Here is an 18,371-nt window from a genome sequence, read left to right as displayed (position 1 = left end):
AATTTGAAAATAACGATCGGGAATCGATAATGGCGCCAAGCAAAGGTTATCTCGTGTGGTCATACTAGGTGTGGTGAATAGCCACCGATAAGCATCAGTCGATAACTGCCTGCGAAGCAGTCGTGTTGAGCGTCGCGTTATTTTGTTTTCTGTTTTGTTTTTCGTTTTGTGTTTTTAATTAGTTTCCCATTAATTTGCAATTAAAGTTGAGACAATCGTTAAACTAAAGATTTCGTGTTACCCAAATAGTGAAGTTTGCCCTTTAAAGGACGAAGTAGACTGCATTCGCTTGTTGTCGCTGAGCATTTGCAACTGTGTGCGTCGTTTGGCAGCAACAGGTTTTCCAACTCAACTCAACGCGCCACCTCAGTTTTCATTTGTTTTCGATATTCCGTGGAGTGCGGTTCGCGTTGCGGGAAAATCGAATTGCAATTGAATGCAGCGTTAAATGGAAAACGAGCAACTCGTTTCACATATCGTCGCAGGTGTGTAACGTCGTTCGGCGATTCCAACGGGTTTTCCAGGAGGTTTTTGGCCCACAACAAGTTCAAAAACTTGGCCATAATACCACAGTTAACAAGTGCCACCGCATCTCTCTGTTGTGTTGACAAGTGTATGTGCATGTGTGTTCGAAACTACGCGTTTTCTAAAAAGAAAAACAACGAAAATCACCATAAAAATGGAAAGTGTTCGACACTTTGATGCTCAAAACTGATCAGCCATACCTCGTTTTCGACTCGTGTTCGAGCCAAATAAATAAGCTAAGCAGAAATAAACAAGGTGCGAATTTTGAAAGTGACAGAAAATTTTATTTATCTCCCTCATTGACATTTTTCCAATTTCTGCCCATGGCATTGACCACTTTGCTTCATTACCCGATAGAAAGTTTATCTCTGATCGATGGCAATTAGCGAGGCGTGCGTGAAAAGATAAATATTTGCTAATGTATCTGGCACTCGACTGTTGAAAGCTAGTTTCCCTGATTGCCGATCAATTTGCATGAAAAAAATGATGATTTTGTTTACTTGCTAGTTTCTGAAGAACTGTTCATGCTTTTATCAATGCTTACAAGTATAACAATGGTGTTAAATGATTATTATCAGCTAAGACTTTCTTTTGCTAACAGGTAATATCCACATGCAATCAAATCCCTACTAAAATGTGAAAAAAAACCATGATAACCACATTTGGATACGAATGCAACTCACTTGGCAGAAAACCTCAGGCGCCCATAAACGCCGATGATGAATTTTCCCCGTGCAGTGAAATTGTGGCCTTAACTATTCGCTTTTCACTTGCTTTTCCATAGCCGCTCCCCTTGTTGATTGCCATTTGTTACTAGGCATTTTTTCTGGTCGTGCGCCGCCTGTTTGTCGAAAGTGGCCCGATCTTTTTGCCTTTTCCTTTCCTTTCCTTCTTTGCCTTCAACCAACTTTGCTTGTCGCTCCTTTCGCGGCTTTTCTCTAATGGGAAATGCTCATTTTTTGTTTCGCTGTCCACCAAACGACAGGTGGTGGCTGGGCACATACATTTGCGGTCTGCGAAGGGTCTCTGTGTGGCAAGTGGAGCAACCACCATCGCTACCACCATCGCAGATCGTTCCTGTTACGTGTCCCTGCACTGAAAGAAACTAGCAGTGGAATTGGTACTTTTAGAGGAATATCCCAGTTGTTATTATATACCCTCCAAATCCTTATCAAATCGTAATCCACAAAAGGGACAACATATTATTTCCTTTGTGCAGTTGTGGGGGTTGCCTTTCGGTTTTCAGTTCAGTTTTCGGTTTTCTGGCGAACTGCTGGCATGCTCTGAAAAACTTGTTTCTCTCCGCCGTTGTTTTGTTTTTGGTTTCTGGAATTCTTGGCTTGGCGGTGCCCGCAGCTCGCTGTGTGCCTCACCGAGTACTCCCCCTGCCCTGTGGCCACCTCCATGACGCGTCCATCCACTCGACGATCGTCGCTGGGCCTTCTTTCTCATTGGAGTAAATTTTTCGCTTGAGGAACTTTATGTTGCTGCCGTGTTTGATGCCCCTTTTTTCGCACAGTTAATTTTCTTGTTCTTTTCCCCGCACTCATAATTGTTTGTGTGTCGTGAGTCAACGTTTTCAAATTTCCAGCGGGGAAAACAGCTCTTTTATTTTGAAATACTTATAAATGCATATTCAAAAGTAGCGAGAGTTGCGAAATTGCTGCAATCTGCTCTGAAAATATAAACAAAGAAAGTTACTTTTTTATATATGTATCCAAATAAACTCGAGCTGGTTTTCTTAAACGCACTTGAAGACTGCAAAAAATGGCTTTAAGTGGCGAAAACTTAAGATAAACCTCGCTATGAAATGCACACAAAAATAATTATAACTACGCGTCTGGCATGGGAAAGTCGAAGCAGCTCGCCGTTAAATTGCAATGTCAACAATGGAGGGGTTTTTTGTGCGGCTATGGATGCCATGGATACTGACTAGCCTAACTGAACAATCTGCTGATTGGCCCCACTTGCAACTGCAGTCTGGACCAAGCGCTGGACCAAGCGCTTGTCTGGCCCGGAGCTGTCTAACTGGATAGTTGGCTCTGGGACTTGGTTTGGCGGTTTGGAGGTGGAGAGCGAGCTGGTCCCTCCCAGCAATGTTGGATATTCAAAGTATGTGGCGATGATTTTCATGCCATGCAGTTTAAGTTGCGGGTATTAAGGAATTTCATAATAATAAAGTGTCGCAGATCTTCTAGCGATTTCAGTTTCCAGTCTCTTAAGATTTCAGTTAAAGAAACTGATTGGTTTGCTAAATATTTGGCTTTAGAATCACAATTTTCAATACATTTTAGCAAATATTGATATAAGTCGCACATTTGTGTATCTTGCAAATCGAACTGAAGCGTTCTTTATTGCGTTACGTTTATTGTGGTGTTTACTATTGCCCATACACATGGTAATTGTTTATATTACTTTGCATACTGCTAATTAATGGTGTTCCTCTTGATTGTTCTGTTTTGCAGCTGCCCGAACCGGAATGACAGCTCAATGACATAACAATTATTTAAACGGCAAAATGAAGAAGCGTTCAAAGTTTATCTAAAACATTCCCGCAGACAAGCGAAACAAAGCGCAACCGAGACAATCAACATAAGTATTAAACAAACGAAACTCAAATGCAATGGAGCCAAATAGCGCTAGTGCCTGAAAACAATTCAACTGTGTGAGAGAGCGTGATCGCTGCTAAAGACAAAAAACCAGGCAGCCAGCCGGCTTAAAATGCCAATAATCACGGCCACGACAACGTCGACAGCCGGCGGAGGAGCAGGTGTGGCGGCCAGGGGCGTGGCCACCGCCAAGTCTCCCACCGATTACCTAATGCTGCAGCAGCAGCAACAGCAGCAGCAGCAGCATTTCAACAGCAATCACTTCTATCAGCAGCAACAGCCGCAACAGTTGGCGCCTCTGAATGCTTCCCACCAACACCAGCACTCCCATCCACATCCACATCCACATCCTGTTGCCGCTGCGACCAGTTTTGCAACATTTAACGGAAACTCGAATCTAAATTCTAGCCTTGCCAACGGAAGCAGCAGAAAATTCAATTGCAGCCGCGACAATGTGGACGATGGTGGCGATGCCGGCGAAATGGCAGCCGCTTCCCAGACACTGTCCTCGGTTGGCACAGATGTGGTTGGTAACGGGAACGGGAGCGGGCATGGGATTGGACATGGCCATGGCAATGGAACTGGAACTGGGAACGGGGAGAAGTCTGGCGGCTTAGCGCCACCAGGTGGCCATCATCTTCGTCCGCCACCGCCGCCGGCTCTCAAGAAATCCGCCGTATCCGCCTCAGCAGCGATTGGGAATTCAGCCTCACGCGAGGATGTCGCCTCCTTGAGTGGCACCTCCTCGCTAAACAGCCAGATGTCGGTGCATAATCAGTTTATCTCCGGATTGCCAAGCAATGGCATTGGCAGCAACGGAGTCAACGGAGGAGCAGCCACCGGACGAGGCGGTCCACCCAGCAGCATTCTCAAGGGTAGCAAGGGTAAGGCAAAATCCTCAAGAAATCCTACTTAAATCATAAGCAACTTAAATTTGAGCAAGAATTTCTAATCAAGTGCAATTTGAATAAGTAATGAAAAGTGAATTGTATTCATTAAAAATGAATGCAATAAAGTGTTTTCACTTAATTAATGCGATCTAAATAGGTAAAACACATGAAATTTCTGTGTTTTTTCACTCAACTAATTTAACGTCGCATGATGCTATCAATTATGTAGATGGCTGTTTGTGTGGTTTGCCGCGCCGGTGCTCCAAATCGTATTTCCATTTTCGTTTCGCCCAATAAAATATTAAAATTAATTTGCAACGGAGCAGCTCTTGAACCTAATTTAGGGCGTTCGTCTCAAGTGACTCATTTCCGCCCACACATGGCCATTGGTTTTGATTCCACTTCCACTCCCACTTTCGTTTCAGTTTCAATTACACATTTTGGGATTCGGTTTCGGTTTCAACTCGAAATGCACTTGTAGTGCCACAAAATTAGTCTACTCACGGCGGGGAGTTGGTAGCAAAATAAACCAAAAGTAAGCAAACAGCAGGGTTTGGATGGCCACGTGCCTGCAAATAAGTGATATCATTGGGCTAACATTGGTAAAACAAAACCCACTTTCTTGTTAACCCGAGAGTTGGTTGTGGGTCTTCGTTCTTAGCCAGTTCTTGGACTAAGGACTAAGTGCTGCACTTTCAATAACACACTCGGTTTCACCTTCTTGTCTTGTCCATTCGACTGTCGGCTATTCTACTCCCGTTTCATTTAATCCACACCTGTCATCACTTTCCCAGCGCGGTTGAAGCCCCATGAACCTGGTCGATCCACTTGGCATCTAACCCAGACTAGCTGCATTGTCTCGCGAATGTATTCTCGTAAGAGACGACATTCATGAATGAAACCCAGAAAGCTGGTTTATTTTCGCAGCGACCTCGATTTTGGAGCATGTGTGTGCGGGGGGTTTAATAATTGCCGGTCTAGATGATGTGGGAATTTAATAGTAGGTATATTCGATCGTCGTTAAGCTTGTAGGTGTGATTGGGGCTATTAGGTTTAAATGTTCGACCAAATCATTAGTTGAACGTTTTAAGCACAAGATATCCATACTTGAATTTGACTAACTAGCGCCTAAGACATGCGAGTATAAATGACTTTTAAGAATTTCATAACCTTATAAGTGCAAAAGTCTCAGTCGAATATTAACTTGTTAGTGTTTTTCACATCTATTTCCATTTAAAAAACACACAACCCACTCAGCAAGCATACGTGTGTATATTTTGGACAACACCATCTAGGTGTAGATGGGAAATCGCTTTCGGAAGTTGGGCAAGCTAGCTGGTTAGTATGTATCTCAAACTGAATCATCTGTTCCCCCTGCCATTCTGGCCCATTGTTAAGTGGTAAGCTCCACTTTTTGGGGAGGCCGTCTGCGTTGAGCAACTCAATTAGTGAAGAGGGTGTGATTTTATTAGATGAATGCCAAAGGGTTGCTATTTGGAGCCCGGAATCCCAGCAGTTTCAATGGCCTCAAGTGGTGGCAACGAACTCGCACTCGTCGTCGACTTTGGTTGGACTCACCCACCTGGAGCAGCCGCACATTGTATCTTGCTTATCATTCACGCCTCACGTCAGTGGCAATTAGCAGATGTGGCGAGAACCTTCGGTCGCCTTGGAGCCCCAGGTTGCTCCACTGTCCCACTGTCACCCCCTGCACATCATGTGTTGCGATTATTAATTTCTTGATTGCGACAGCGGAAGGGTAACTCCAGTTTATGGCGTGCCATGTGAGCCAAGCTAACGAAGCAGCAATGCCAATTAGATGCTATCATCAGGCGGAGCAGGCAGGGAGTCGCTGAAGGAGTCGTCACAGATGACACAGGGGAAACCCCAGAACAAAGACGTTGACTTAACTTGCCCATTCCAAGTGGGTCGGGTAGACGCGATGACATCAATTGAGTGGCCTGGTCTTTGACCGCACTGCTTCGGCCAGGAGTCATTCAGCATTCCAATGCGGGCGAAGTAATTGCCATGGATTCGTGCATTCAATGGACGCGCTGCATGAGAAGTTGGACAACTAATTGAGGGGCATCCCATGGCATGCACATTGCGTAACTCGGGAAATTGCACTGGACAGCAGAATGAATCTAGCGGGCAAGAAAGCGGCGGAACAAGCATCTCATTACTGGCTAATTTATGTTGACGTTACACCGGAATTACACAAATTAAAGTTTGCAGCGACATGAGACACTCAACTTGCCAATTAAAAGTTCTTTGTATCACAAGGAAATCGCGAAAGCTGCGGTTATATAGCACTTAAAACAGATTTATATAACTCAGTGCTAAGTAAAATAGGTAAGAAAGAATACAGAAGTTAGAAGGCACCGACTTTCTCTGTTGTTTCAGTTAAGAAAACGATTTCCTTGAATTCTGAACTTGTCGAAAAAATCGTGCCAAGTGACACGATCTGAAAAGACAACTTACAACTTAGGTGTGTGTTTCAAATGCACATAAATTAACTTTTATGAGATCAGTGATGGATTGCTTGAGACAGTTGGAAATAAGTAGTTAAAAGTGAATGCTAATAATTCCTACTAACTAGCTAAATTAGTTAAAATCACTAATTAGCTAATTGTAATGTAAGTTGGAGCAGGCGAAATAATAACTGTTGGTACTTGGGCAGCTCGCGCCGTTGCCGTCACGCCCCCTAGGCCACCACCCATGACCTGCCACGCCCCCGTGACCCTGGCAGCCCCCCAGAAGACGCGTGCGTAGCTTTCCGTTTCGACTTTTGTTTTCCATTTGGGTCAAAGTCAATGAACTGACGGCGCGTATTTTGTGTACAACTCCACGTAACTCGGTGATTTTTTGTTGTTTGTGTCTGCTACAATTGTTGTACCACATGTTGGCCAAGAGTTCCATGCTCTGCGGCTCGTGCTTTGTGTTTTGTTTTAATTATTTTTAGACATCTACCGAAGCATTAATGCATCTCCGTTCGGCATTCAGATTGAGCTGTCTTGATAGGATCTGGGCTAAACGATTCTACCGAAAACCGCGCGTGCAATTAGCCACAATCTTGGAAAATAATCGCACGTCAATCATTATCATCAACGACACACGGACTACGGCAATCCCTGTTGTTCTGAGTAATGGACACGCTTTGTGTAGCGCAAAGTCTTGCTTCTCTTCTTCGATCCAATCTTTTCAATTTCGAGATCCATTCGAGCCAACATTCCCAGCAGATGAGTCACTTGGATTGCCTGCTTGGCCTGCATGATATGCGATCTTTTGGGGCGAGTGAGCAATTTTTATAGATTAAGTAGCGGCGTTGCTACAAAGGAAGGTCTTTTAGTGCCATTCCGATTTTGGAAAAACTTTGCAATCCTAACATTTAGCGATCTTACGTTCTGTTTCATTAGAAAAGAACACACATTTGCTTAGCTTATCTGCTAGGTGCAGATAAGAAAACATGTTCAGCAAATTTGGAGCAGCGTGTGGCACATATTTGCCTTTATATACGTATTTGTCCAAGAGCAGGAGATACACGGGTTGTCCAGACTGGGAAAGGTATGGAAAGGTAAACAGCATTTAGTTCAGATTCTAGAGAAGCCCCCTGGTACATTCCATATATACAGCTGTGAGCATTATTTCTGTGCCACATCTGCTGATCAAATACCCTCTCGTTCTCGCCTCGCATTCTACAAATATTTACACAATGCAGTCGAATGAAGTTGCGAACGAAGCGGCGAAGGAAAACGAACTGGGTGGTGGGCGCTGGATCATGGGATGATGGGTGGGTGGGAGGCCAAGGCAAACTGTGCCGCCAACAACTTCCGTGCTGGAAAAACTGACTCGATTTCGTTCAGCCAGCAGCGTTTTTCCCCATCAGAAATCTGCTCGGCAACACTCTATGAATTCTGCAGACTAGACCAACATAAACTTATGAAATGCACACGAAAAAATAGTTTAATCATTTTTATTAATTTTATATATTAAAGAGAAAGATAAATTAATAATATAATAATAATAAAAACTTATTTTTTAGCATGAATCTTGTAGATACTATATAGTATTCACTGCAATGTAGTTATCCATTTAAGTTCTAATTTCTTTTTGCTCAGTGTAGCTATTCAAACGAGCTTCTCTCCATTTGTGTCCCACTCTTTTGGAGCCAATGCAAACAGGGAGCGATGGCGCTTTTACCGTTTAAAGACGTGTCACCTGCCCAGCCCCATCTCCATACTCCACTTCCATGTTCCAGTTGAAAGTGTCTGGCATAAATATTCATCTTCCTATGCAAATCATTCGCAATACGTTTTGAATGATGCTCCGCTGGCTCCGTTGGCTCTCCGGCGCTCCGGCGCTCCCGACATTCGATTAGCCCTATTCGCATGGCTTTATCTCTGGATGTGTTTATATGTGTACATATGTATATCTGGGTTGGAGCATGCACCTCTAAAGGGGTTAACGACGCATGGTCTAAAAAAAACGTCTAACGTCAACTTTACATCCACTCTTTTAATGAGCAACGATGCATATTTCAGCATATGTTAATCCAACTCTGATAATATTCAGTTCTTGAATGGTTTGATTTCGAGGAAACCTGACTCATAGCTGGAGCTTATCTTCTGATCATCTCTTAGCGGCTTGCCAAGCGAAATTACCAAGGCCAACTTGGCTAAAAGCATAGGCCACTCATTACTTCTTTCGCTTGGCCATAATTAACATTTCCCCATTACTCATCCGACTTGATTGGGGACTGTGAGTGAGTGAGTGCTTACTCGTAGTGGCCACTGGCCATCATCATCTCGTGGGCCAGCAAAGTAGGTCACCGTCTAACCAGAGCCTGTCTGCCACCAACTGGCAACTGCTAATAATAATTATTATTCTGGCTTGCCCCAATCGAAAACGCTTCACGCTTCACCGGACTCCCAATAGAGCTGGCGGGGATTGGGCTGGGCGAAGGGCTGGGTGATGTGGACTAGGGATTGGGGTTCGTTGTCTATGTGCTTCAATTTCAAAAGACCATACCAACTATTTTCGGCTGGCTGAGCATCAACTTCACCAGCTCAAAATGCCACCTGTAAAAGGGGTTCATTGAACGATTTGGGTTTGGTGATTGGTTTGTGATGACTGATTAACTGAATAATCCAGTAATATGTTACATATATTCCACAGAGAACCTGCTGCAGAACACCTACTACAACGGGGAGACGGGGGACAGCAGCCTTGGCAGCGAGTGCGGAGTTGGAGATGTCCAGCACCAGAACCACGAGAGCCACGATGATCCGGGCGACGGATTGGGACCACTTCCGCCCAAATGGGAAACAGCATACACTGAACGCGGCGAGCTCTACTTCATCGAGTGAGTATAGTACATCCTACGAACCTAGGAACATATATACTGACCTTATACCATATCGTACAGTCACAACACGGGCACCTCTCACTGGCTGGATCCGCGGCTCTCCAAGTACCAGAAAAAGTCACTGGAGGATTGCTGCGAGGACGAGCTGCCATACGGATGGGAGAAGATCGAGGACTCCATGTATGGAATGTACTTTATCGACCATGTAAACCGGCGGACGCAGTACGAGAACCCAGTGCTGGAGGCCAAGCGACGGGCGGCCGAGCAGAGCCAACAGCAACAGCAGATGCAACAGCAACAACAGCATCAGGAACAGCGGTCCAAGACACCTACTGCGCTGTCGGAAACAATGCCCCCAGAGGCGGCTGAAGCTCACGATCAGGAGGAGGATGAGAGCCCAATGAAGCTGCCGTACAAGTTCACCCGCAATCCCGCCGAGCTGCAGGGCCAGCGTATCAACACTACGCTGCTGAAGTCATCCCGTGGTCTGGGTTTTACGATTGTGGGAAGTGACGGGAGCGCTGGTGGGGATGTGGAGGAGTTTCTGCAGATCAAGACAGTGGTGCCAAACGGACCTGCCTGGCTGGATGGCCAGCTGCAAACGGGAGATGTTCTGGTCTATGTGAATGACACATGTGTGCTGGGCTACACGCACCACGACATGGTCAACATCTTTCAGTCTATTCTGCCTGGCGAGAGGGCAGCCCTTGAAGTGTGCCGTGGATATCCGCTGCCCTTTGACCCGAATGATCCCAACACCGAGGTAGTGACCACCATGGCGGTGGATGGGCGGGAGTCGGACAAGCAGCGACGCCTCAACATGGACGGCAATTACAACTTCTTGGATTTGTCCGGCGAGGGAGCGAAGAAAGCCAGCGGTTCCGGCAGTGGTTTCATTCTAATGAAGAAACCCGAGATCTATACCTTTTCGATCATGAAGGGCTCAATGGGTTTCGGCTTCACCATTGCCGATTCCGCCTGTGGTCAGATCGTAAAGAAGATTCTCGATCGCAACTGCTGCACCCAGCTGATGGAGGGTGACGTTCTTTTGGAAATCAATGGCTTGAACGTGCGCAACAAGCCGCACTTCTACGTGGTAGAGCTTCTCAAAGAGTGCAGCCAGACAACGCCCACTGCCGTGAAGATTCAGCGAACGCCGCCGGATGCGCCGGCCAACAACACGCTCGCCCAACTTAACCAGGTGGGTAATGTGGCCAAGCTGCGAAAGAACTTTGTGGGCAGCGGCCTGTTCCGCAGCAAGACGCCCACGGCGGACCTCTACAGTACCCAGGTGAAGGAGGTGTTACCCATGCGCCCAAAGACACCACTAGTGGACACGCGACGGTCACGGGTTCAAATTCAATCGCCGAACAACGAGGTGGACGACGAGGGTGACGGTGCTGCTGCCGCGGAGAGGAAACCGCTTCAGCTGCAGACGCAAGGAAAGTCGAACAGCAGTTTGCAGGAGCTGGACGATGTTCCCTATATGGATCCATATCCCAAGATTAGCCGTCTGACCGAGCGTCTGGCGGAAGTGACGCTTCAGGGAGATCCTAATGGTGGCATTTACGGCATGCCGCCCAGTATGCAGCCCCTTCCCCTACCGCTGGCTCATCACGAATCTTGCTACTGCTACGACTGCCAGGCGCAGCGCTACCGCCCTGGATACTTTGTCCAGGCCCAGCAGGCTGCCATGTCGGGAACCACTGGTCAGTACTCGCCGCTGCAGACAGCGCATCTCCAAAATGAGCGGATTCAACGGCGCGTCAACGAGCTACTCAGCGATCGCAGGCGTGTGGGCTTTGCGAACCTGGATCCTCCGCAGCAGCAGCCGCAGATGCAGCATTCGCCAAGCTGGCGGAACGGAGCCTTGCTGGACGTCTCCGAGGACGCGGACCAGTGCGAGTTGACTGAGGTCACTCTGGAGCGCCAGGCTTTGGGTTTCGGCTTTCGCATAGTCGGCGGCACTGAGGAGGGCTCTCAGGTTACTGTGGGCCACATAGTGCCTGGTGGCGCCGCTGATCAGGATCAGCGCATTAATACGGGTGATGAAATCCTGAGCATCGACGGCATCAACGTGGTACGTTAACCTATGCACACATTAGTTAAATTATGGCTAATTCCCGTGTTTAATTCAGCTTAATTCGTCGCACCACAAAGTGGTTTCTTTGGTGGGAGAATCGGCGCTACGCGGGCAGGTTACCATGATCCTTCGCCGGCGTCGAACTCCGCTTTTGCAGCAGGCTCCAGTCAGCACACAACTGCGTCGCTATCCTTATGATGTGATTGTTAGCCGGCATGAAAACGAGGGCTTCGGATTTGTTATCATTTCATCATCGAACCACTATTACGGCTCGACAATAGGTATGCCACTAGCTTTGGACTTTGTTTCAATTTATCTAACATATCAACGTTTTAAGGGAAACTAATACCAGGCAGTCCGGCGGATCGTTGTGGGGAGCTCAAGGTGGGCGATCGCATAGTGGCAGTAAACCGCATCGAGATAGCTGGCATGTCGCACGGCGATGTAGTGAATCTCATCAAGGAGTCTGGTCTTCATGTGCGCCTGACTATCGGCGTTCCGCTGAAGGAAGGTGGTCCCAGTCCTGGCGGCAGTAGCGTCGGTGTGTCCAGCAACACTCCGCTGCAGGCATCTCCCAGTCTCCTGAAGGCACAACTCTCCCACCAGCAGCAACTTCCGCAGCAACAGCAGCAGCATTTACAGCAGGCGCAGTTGAATCACCACCACCAGCATCTTGAGATGCCAATGTCAATGCCCATGCCAGGACATGGCACCTATTTGGAGCGACCCAGCAACAATATCTCAGCCACTTTGGCTCTGCACCAGCAGCCACAGTTATGACTCTGAGACCTACGCATTCGGCTCTATAAGAGCTTTCTATAGTGTTGCATCGCCTGCAGGCCCTTAGTTTGTACTTTCGTTAGCAAAGTACTCACCCCAAAGACTGAATTTAGTAGCATATGTAAGCCAAACCCTTTGCAAGTCTCAAAACCGTTTGTGAGTGCGTATTTTTTCCAGTTTCTTAAGATACCGATTATTATCTTAGGCTAAGTTGCTGCTTGTACTTAAACGTTAAGACAATTTGCCAGTTTGTGAGATATTAATCACTTAGATTAAGCTGTTTTAGACATATACGAATTGTACAAATGTAAAGGACTTTCAATTTTTATCTCGAGAATGTATATTATTCAAACACAATAGATATTAACTTATATTTTTCAAATATACCTACACATTATAACATAAAAAGTTTAATGGTTTACTATTGTTAAAATTGTTGTCTGCTACTACGTCGTAGATCTGCTATTTGTTTCTACAGCACAGACTAGACTGTACACAAGACTTTGAAAAGAAAGTTTCATCCAATCCTTTTTTATTCACGGCAAACTCCTTTTTTATTCACTGCAAACTGTACCAAAAAGTACAACGGTATAGCTAATACAATTACAAGTATCGTAGAAGTTCCATTATAAAATACGATGTGTCCGATAAATAGGCTATGCTTGAGGTGGTGGCTACGGCTTATATGGGCTTGATCTTGAAATGCAGGCCGATGAGTGAGAAGACCAGGCACTTGAGATCCTGCACCAAGTAGTAGAAGCATCGCAGGCCCTCGGGATCTTTTGATCGGTTCACGTCCACCAATGATCCCGTTTTCGAGGTGGTGAACGAGATGTGCTCGTCACCGATGACGATCTCCAGTTCCTAAAAAAGACACATGGTTGTTTAGTTGAGCTTTAGCTGCTAAGTGCGGCAAACCGACCTGTCGACCCACGCGATCTGGTGGCGGCCAGGGCAGATCGTCCTCCTGCATGATCTCCGAGTCGATGATTATTCGCTTTAGCTCCTCCATCACGGACTGGTGGACGAAAGCCTCCTTGCGGATCATGGTGTCGTTCTTGTAGTTGGAGTTGTTGGCGTACCGCAGCTTGCCATCCGGTCGGAACTCGAACTCCAAGAACTCGTGCCCGAACTTGCCCTTGTGTCCGACGTAGTAGCGTAGGTAAAAGTCCTCCGTGGACATGATTGCTTCTAGTTTAAAGCGTAACTTTACAAAACTATCAGAAAAATATCAATTTTTGCTTTCCCACTTTTTTCCTTTACTACAACGCGTTAGTGATGGGAAAACACACGAAATATCAACGCCGCGTATCGATAAGTGTTCGCTGCGAATGGCTGGCTGGGAAGAGGAAGAGCAGGTAGCCTATCGGCGTATCGATAACACAACAATAATCCACGTACAAGTCGCGCATTTGGCAGTGTTTTTTATTAAAATGTAATTCAGTTTTGGAAGCCTTGGAACTACCTCAACAAGTATGTGAACGACAGGGCGGTGTGTGAGAAACCTTCTGCTAAATGGTGCTCGAAACTAGCAGGCAACATTGTAATTATTGGCGAATTGAAACAAAGTTGGCAAATCGGGTTTGTTTGCGGCCGTGTGATTGTGTGCGTGTGCGAGGCCATCGCCGTTGTAATGGCGTCCATGTCCATGTCACTAAAATGGGAGAGGACATGCGGCTGGCTCTCCGGCTCCAGCGCCCATAGCCATCGCCATGTCCTTATCCTTCTCCAGTGCCCCGTATCTCGGTCAAAGTAATTTTACAAAAACACACACGGCCATTAATTTGCGCTCGGCAAACGGGAGAGCCATGAGCACGGAGAGCGCACGTCCTGGCAAGTGAAAGTGCAAGGATGCGGGAGCGCGCATGTGCCGCTCTTGGCGGGAAAATGGAATAAGGGTAAACGGAGCACGTGCCCGCCCGGTCGTCCTTCGGGAAAAGTCGGTCGTGCAACAAAGTTTCGCTCAGCTGAGATGCAATCCTCTCCAGCTCCCGTTGAAGCTAGGCCCCTTTTTTCGCTCTTTACGAGAGTTTACTTCGCTTGTGGTGGTTTGTTTTGACTGAACGCCCGGAAAATCGATGGCATTGAGTGCAACATTGTGGCATCCGCCCATCTGCCCACCGATGTGCCCCGCCTAGTAATGCTCCAGGTCCCGCAACATTTACAACAGTTTATGCAAACAAATCTCTCACGCGCTCTTCGCCTCTCTGAAGCGCTCTCCGTCCGCATACTTGTACTTGTGCGTACCCAAAGTCCGGATCCGGAGCTCTGTCGGTCCGCCCGGGTTACAACTTTGTTAACTTCGGGCTTTTGTGTGTGCAGTCGGTAACCAGGACAGTAACCGGGAAGGAGTTACTTTGTTGCGTATTAATTGATTTTTTCCGCAATCAGTTTTTGCTTCTTTGTATAACTTCAAGTGCTCATAAAAAGCGGTAGAAAGTTTGTCTTAAAAAGGACTTTGACTAGGGTGAAAATCGGTAAGTTGCGGAGGAAGGACTACGGAAAGTAAGAGGATTTGGGTGTGTATCCAGAAAAGATGCAAGGGCTTACATATACATTACTGCACAAGTTTGTTGTTTGGGGAATCCCCTTTCAAAAAATATAAATATGTTGCCTACATTTAGGGGCTTTCTCACTAACAGGAAGTGTCTATACTTGAAATGGTGGGCTTGTATACTTAATTAGCTTTCAGTTAACTTAAACTAATGGTGGTCCCACTTTCTCATTTTTTTCCAGGCCATCTAGGGACCTGCCGACCGTGGCTGGGTAAAGCCCTACATGCAACATTTCGCCGCCTGAACGAACAATTGTGGATACATGAAGCCTTTCACGAAGTAACGCGAAATCAACATGTCAACGAACCCCAACCCCGGAATCCATCAGTATGCACCCTCCACTTTGCCGAGGGAACGGGAGCGGGAACGAGCCACAAGCTCGCCGCAGCGCAACCTGCTCGAGTTCCTGTGTATATGCGTAGCCTGCATCGTCTGCTATTACAACAGTACTCAGTGCGGGCTGGTCTTCGATGACATCAGCGCAATTAGGGACAACAAGGATCTGAGGCCGCACACACCGCTGATCAACGTCTTCCTGAACGACTTCTGGGGGACACCGATGCGCAAGGAGCAGTCCCACAAGTCTTATCGCCCGCTCACCGTGCTGACGTTCCGCTTCAACTACTTGCTGCATGCACTTGAGCCGTTTGGATACCACCTCGTCAACCTGCTGCTGCACTTGTCGGTCTGCCTCTTGTGGCGTCGGGTCTGCCGGTTGCTGCTGCGTCAGTGTGCCGCGTCGGGCAGTAATGCCATCTCGGCCTCATCCTCGTCATCCGTCTCCCAGCTCAACACATGCGCTTTCGTGGCCTCGCTGCTCTTCGCCGTGCATCCAGTTCACACGGAGGCCGTTACTGGCGTCGTCGGGCGTGCTGAATTGCTCTCTTCCATTTGCTTCCTGGCCGCCTTTCTTAGCTACGCGAAGTCCGTCGGCGACTCGGGTTGTCCGCGACGCACCAATTGGCTGACGCTTTTTGGCTGCTTTGGCAGTTGCCTGTTGGCCTCCATGCTGTGCAAGGAGCAAGGCATCACCATTGCCGGCATCTGCGTGGTCTATGAGTTGTTCGTGGTCCATCAACTACGGCCACTGCATCTGTGCCATTTTGTGCTGCGCCTGTTTGAGGAGCGGTCCGAGCAGCAGTCGCCAAAGCTGGCGAATCCTTCGGGAATTCGACGCTGGTCATCGTCGACGCTGTGGAAACGTTTGAGCTTCCTGGTTGGCATTACGTTGGCCCTCCTTGTGGGACGTGTATACGTGATGGGTTCACAGTTACCCATCTTTACGCGGTTTGATAATCCAGCCTCTGCTGCGGATACTCCTGAGAGACAACTTACCTACGGCTACCTCATTTACCTGAACTGCTGGCTGCTGTTATGCCCATCGCTGCTCTGCTGCGACTGGACAATGGGTGAGTAATATCCATAAAGTATAAAAGAAGCTCAGTAATAATTAACTAAACTCCATTTCAGGCACTGTTCCGTTGCTGCAAGGATTCACGGATTCCCGCAACATAACCACCTTGCTAACCTTCCTGGCATTGGGGGCTATGGTCGCCAAGGCCTGCTTCACCCGCAATCTGGCCCTGTCGCGGACTCTTATAATGTGTCTGGGCTGGATGGTGCTGCCCTTTCTCCCAGCCTCTAATCTGTTCTTCCCCGTGGGATTTGTGGTGGCAGAACGCATTTTGTACATGCCATCCATGGGGTACTGCTTGCTGGTGGCCTATGGCTTTGAGCAGCTTCAGCGCCGTGGAAGCCTAAGCTGGCAACGTTTTTCGCAAGCTGCTCTCGCTATCCTGCTCCTCACGCACGCGCTGAAAACGCATCAACGCAATTTAGATTGGCGTACAGAATATTCCCTGTTCATGTCTGGCGTGCATGTAAATCAGCGCAACGCCAAGCTGTACAACAACGTGGGACACGCTTTGGAGAACGAAGGGAAGTTCGAAGAGGCATTGCTCTATTTCCAGCAGGCAGTGCGCATTCAGACCGATGACATCGGAGCCCACATCAATGTGGGTCGCACGTTCAATAATCTGAAGCGGTATGCGGAGGCGGAACAAGCCTATGTTCAGGCTAAGGCTCTGTTTCCACAAGCTAAGCCGGGTGTCAGCTATCATGCGCGCATAGCACCCAATCACCTGAATGTGTTCATCAACCTGGCGAATCTCATAGCTAAAAATCAAACGCGTCTGGAGGAGGCTGATCATCTCTATCGCCAGGCTATCAGCATGAGGAGTGACTATGTTCAGGTAGGGCTTATACTTATATTTTTCAAGTGCTATTTATACTTACAAAGATGTATTTTGCAGGCTTACATCAACCGTGGCGACATTCTTATGAAGTTAAATCGCACAGCTCAGGCACAGGAGGTCTATGAGCAGGCACTGCTCTATGATAATGAGAATGCAGACATCTACTACAATCTGGGAGTAGTTTTCCTAGAGCAGGGCAAGAGCCAGCAGGCGCAGGTGTACTTTAACAAGGCCATCGAACTGTATCCGGAGCACGAACAGGCATTGCTGAATTCGGCTATTCTGCTGCAGGAACTGGGCGGCGAGGAGGCCCGCCGGGTGTCCCGTTCTCGGCTGTACAAAGTCTTGGAGAACGATGATCAGAACGAGAAGGTGTACTTCAACTTGGGTATGCTGGCCATGGACGAGTCAAGTTTCGACGAGGCTGAGCAGTTTTTCAAGAGAGCCATACACCTAAAGGCAGACTTTCGTAGTGCACTTTTTAATCTGGCTCTGCTATTGGCCGATACAAAACGACCCCTGGATGCGGTGCCATTTCTGAATCAACTGATACGACATCATCCGTCGCATGTTAAAGGCCTGATCCTGCTGGGCGACATCTACATTAATCACATGAAGGATCTGGACGAGGCGGAGAAGTGCTACCGCAGCATACTTCACTACGATCCCCACAACACTCAGGGCTTGCACAACCTCTGCGTGGTGTTCGTGGAACGTAAGCGGCTGGCCAAGGCAGCTGCATGCCTGCAGTACGCCCAACGCTTGGCACCCGCCGAGGACTATATCGGTCGGCATTTGCAGATTGTTCTTGCACGACTGCAGAAAATCAACAAGTTACCTGAGTCGGCGCCAGAGCGAAAGCTCGCGTATGAGGACTACGATCCCCTTGAGTTTAAACTGCCCCAGGATCGACCATCGCATAAGTCGCGTAAAAGATCGTAGCAGAAGCTAGCCTAAATCAAATAGCAGTTATGAGCATGTAAAAAGACAAGAGTTGAGTTGGTGGAACGCAAGGTTCCCACATTCTGTGAGACATACGGAGTCTGATAAAAATAACACAAAGTGAAGATGTGGTCCATTCCACACAATTCCGTTGTACTTATTAGTTATTAACGTAATTCTTTGATCATATACTCGTTTTGAAGATATTTATACAATTTTTGTGTGTATGGATTTAAGGTACCATGCCATTCGCATTGTGAGATCTGATATTCTTTTTGTAAATAGATTACGTAATTTATGTATGGAGGCCTGGCGGTCTTGCATTTATTTAAATAACGTTAGGACGTGTATTAAAATAAATGATACG

The 18,371-nt window shown here is 47.3% G+C and overlaps 3 protein-coding genes across 4 annotated transcripts; 2 read left to right on the top strand and 1 right to left on the bottom strand.

Annotated features, from left to right (window-relative positions):
• The first annotated feature begins 104 nt into the window (after positions 1 to 104).
• Positions 105 to 12,644, top strand: LOC117137112 (membrane-associated guanylate kinase, WW and PDZ domain-containing protein 1). 2 transcript variants are annotated; one of them, XM_033298404.1, is made up of 6 exons: positions 105 to 485; positions 2,991 to 4,018; positions 9,200 to 9,386; positions 9,450 to 11,469; positions 11,528 to 11,753; positions 11,810 to 12,644. In XM_033298404.1, the coding sequence occupies exons 2-6, from the start codon at positions 3,247 to 3,249 to the stop codon at positions 12,250 to 12,252; spliced, it is 3,648 nt and encodes a 1,215-aa protein (XP_033154295.1). In that variant the 5' UTR covers positions 105 to 485; positions 2,991 to 3,246; the 3' UTR covers positions 12,253 to 12,644. The 2 variants fall into 2 exon arrangements, with proteins under 2 accessions (XP_033154295.1, XP_033154294.1); XM_033298403.1 differs by having other exon boundaries at positions 105 to 780.
• Positions 12,645 to 12,772: 128 nt separating this feature from the next.
• On the bottom strand, positions 12,773 to 13,550 carry LOC117137118 (protein mago nashi). Its single transcript, XM_033298410.1, has 2 exons — positions 13,175 to 13,550; positions 12,773 to 13,116 (listed from the first exon to the last, which is right to left on the bottom strand). Exons 1-2 carry the CDS (start codon positions 13,433 to 13,435, stop codon positions 12,934 to 12,936), a joined length of 444 nt encoding a protein of 147 aa, XP_033154301.1. The 5' UTR covers positions 13,436 to 13,550; the 3' UTR covers positions 12,773 to 12,933.
• A 77-nt stretch (positions 13,551 to 13,627) lies between these two features.
• LOC117137113 (protein O-mannosyl-transferase Tmtc3) lies at positions 13,628 to 18,365 on the top strand. Its single transcript, XM_033298405.1, has 4 exons — positions 13,628 to 13,725; positions 14,989 to 16,216; positions 16,278 to 17,059; positions 17,120 to 18,365. Exons 2-4 carry the CDS (start codon positions 15,103 to 15,105, stop codon positions 18,002 to 18,004), a joined length of 2,781 nt encoding a protein of 926 aa, XP_033154296.1. The 5' UTR covers positions 13,628 to 13,725; positions 14,989 to 15,102; the 3' UTR covers positions 18,005 to 18,365.
• The last annotated feature ends 6 nt before the right edge of the window (positions 18,366 to 18,371 follow it).

This window comes from Drosophila mauritiana, chromosome 2R, assembly GCF_004382145.1.
Source record: "Drosophila mauritiana strain mau12 chromosome 2R, ASM438214v1, whole genome shotgun sequence".
In the NCBI taxonomy this organism is placed as follows: Eukaryota; Metazoa; Arthropoda; class Insecta; order Diptera; family Drosophilidae; genus Drosophila; species Drosophila mauritiana.
The sequence above is the reverse complement of the archived record's forward strand: the minus strand, read 5'-3'. Positions and strand labels throughout refer to the sequence as shown.

Coding starts and splice junctions, on each gene's coding strand:
- LOC117137112 (XM_033298404.1), top strand. CDS start 3,247: ATGCCAATAATCACGGCCACGACAACGTCGACAGCCGGCGGAGGAGCA. Junction 9,387..9,449: donor GGCGAGCTCTACTTCATCGA/GTGAGTATAGTA, acceptor CATATCGTACAG/TCACAACACGGGCACCTCTC. Junction 11,470..11,527: donor GCATCGACGGCATCAACGTG/GTACGTTAACCT, acceptor TGTTTAATTCAG/CTTAATTCGTCGCACCACAA.
- LOC117137118 (XM_033298410.1), bottom strand. CDS start 13,435: ATGTCCACGGAGGACTTTTACCTACGCTACTACGTCGGACACAAGGGC. Junction 13,117..13,174: donor CAGATCGCGTGGGTCGACAG/GTCGGTTTGCCG, acceptor TGTCTTTTTTAG/GAACTGGAGATCGTCATCGG.
- LOC117137113 (XM_033298405.1), top strand. CDS start 15,103: ATGTCAACGAACCCCAACCCCGGAATCCATCAGTATGCACCCTCCACT. Junction 16,217..16,277: donor CTGCTGCGACTGGACAATGG/GTGAGTAATATC, acceptor ACTCCATTTCAG/GCACTGTTCCGTTGCTGCAA. Junction 17,060..17,119: donor TGAGGAGTGACTATGTTCAG/GTAGGGCTTATA, acceptor TGTATTTTGCAG/GCTTACATCAACCGTGGCGA.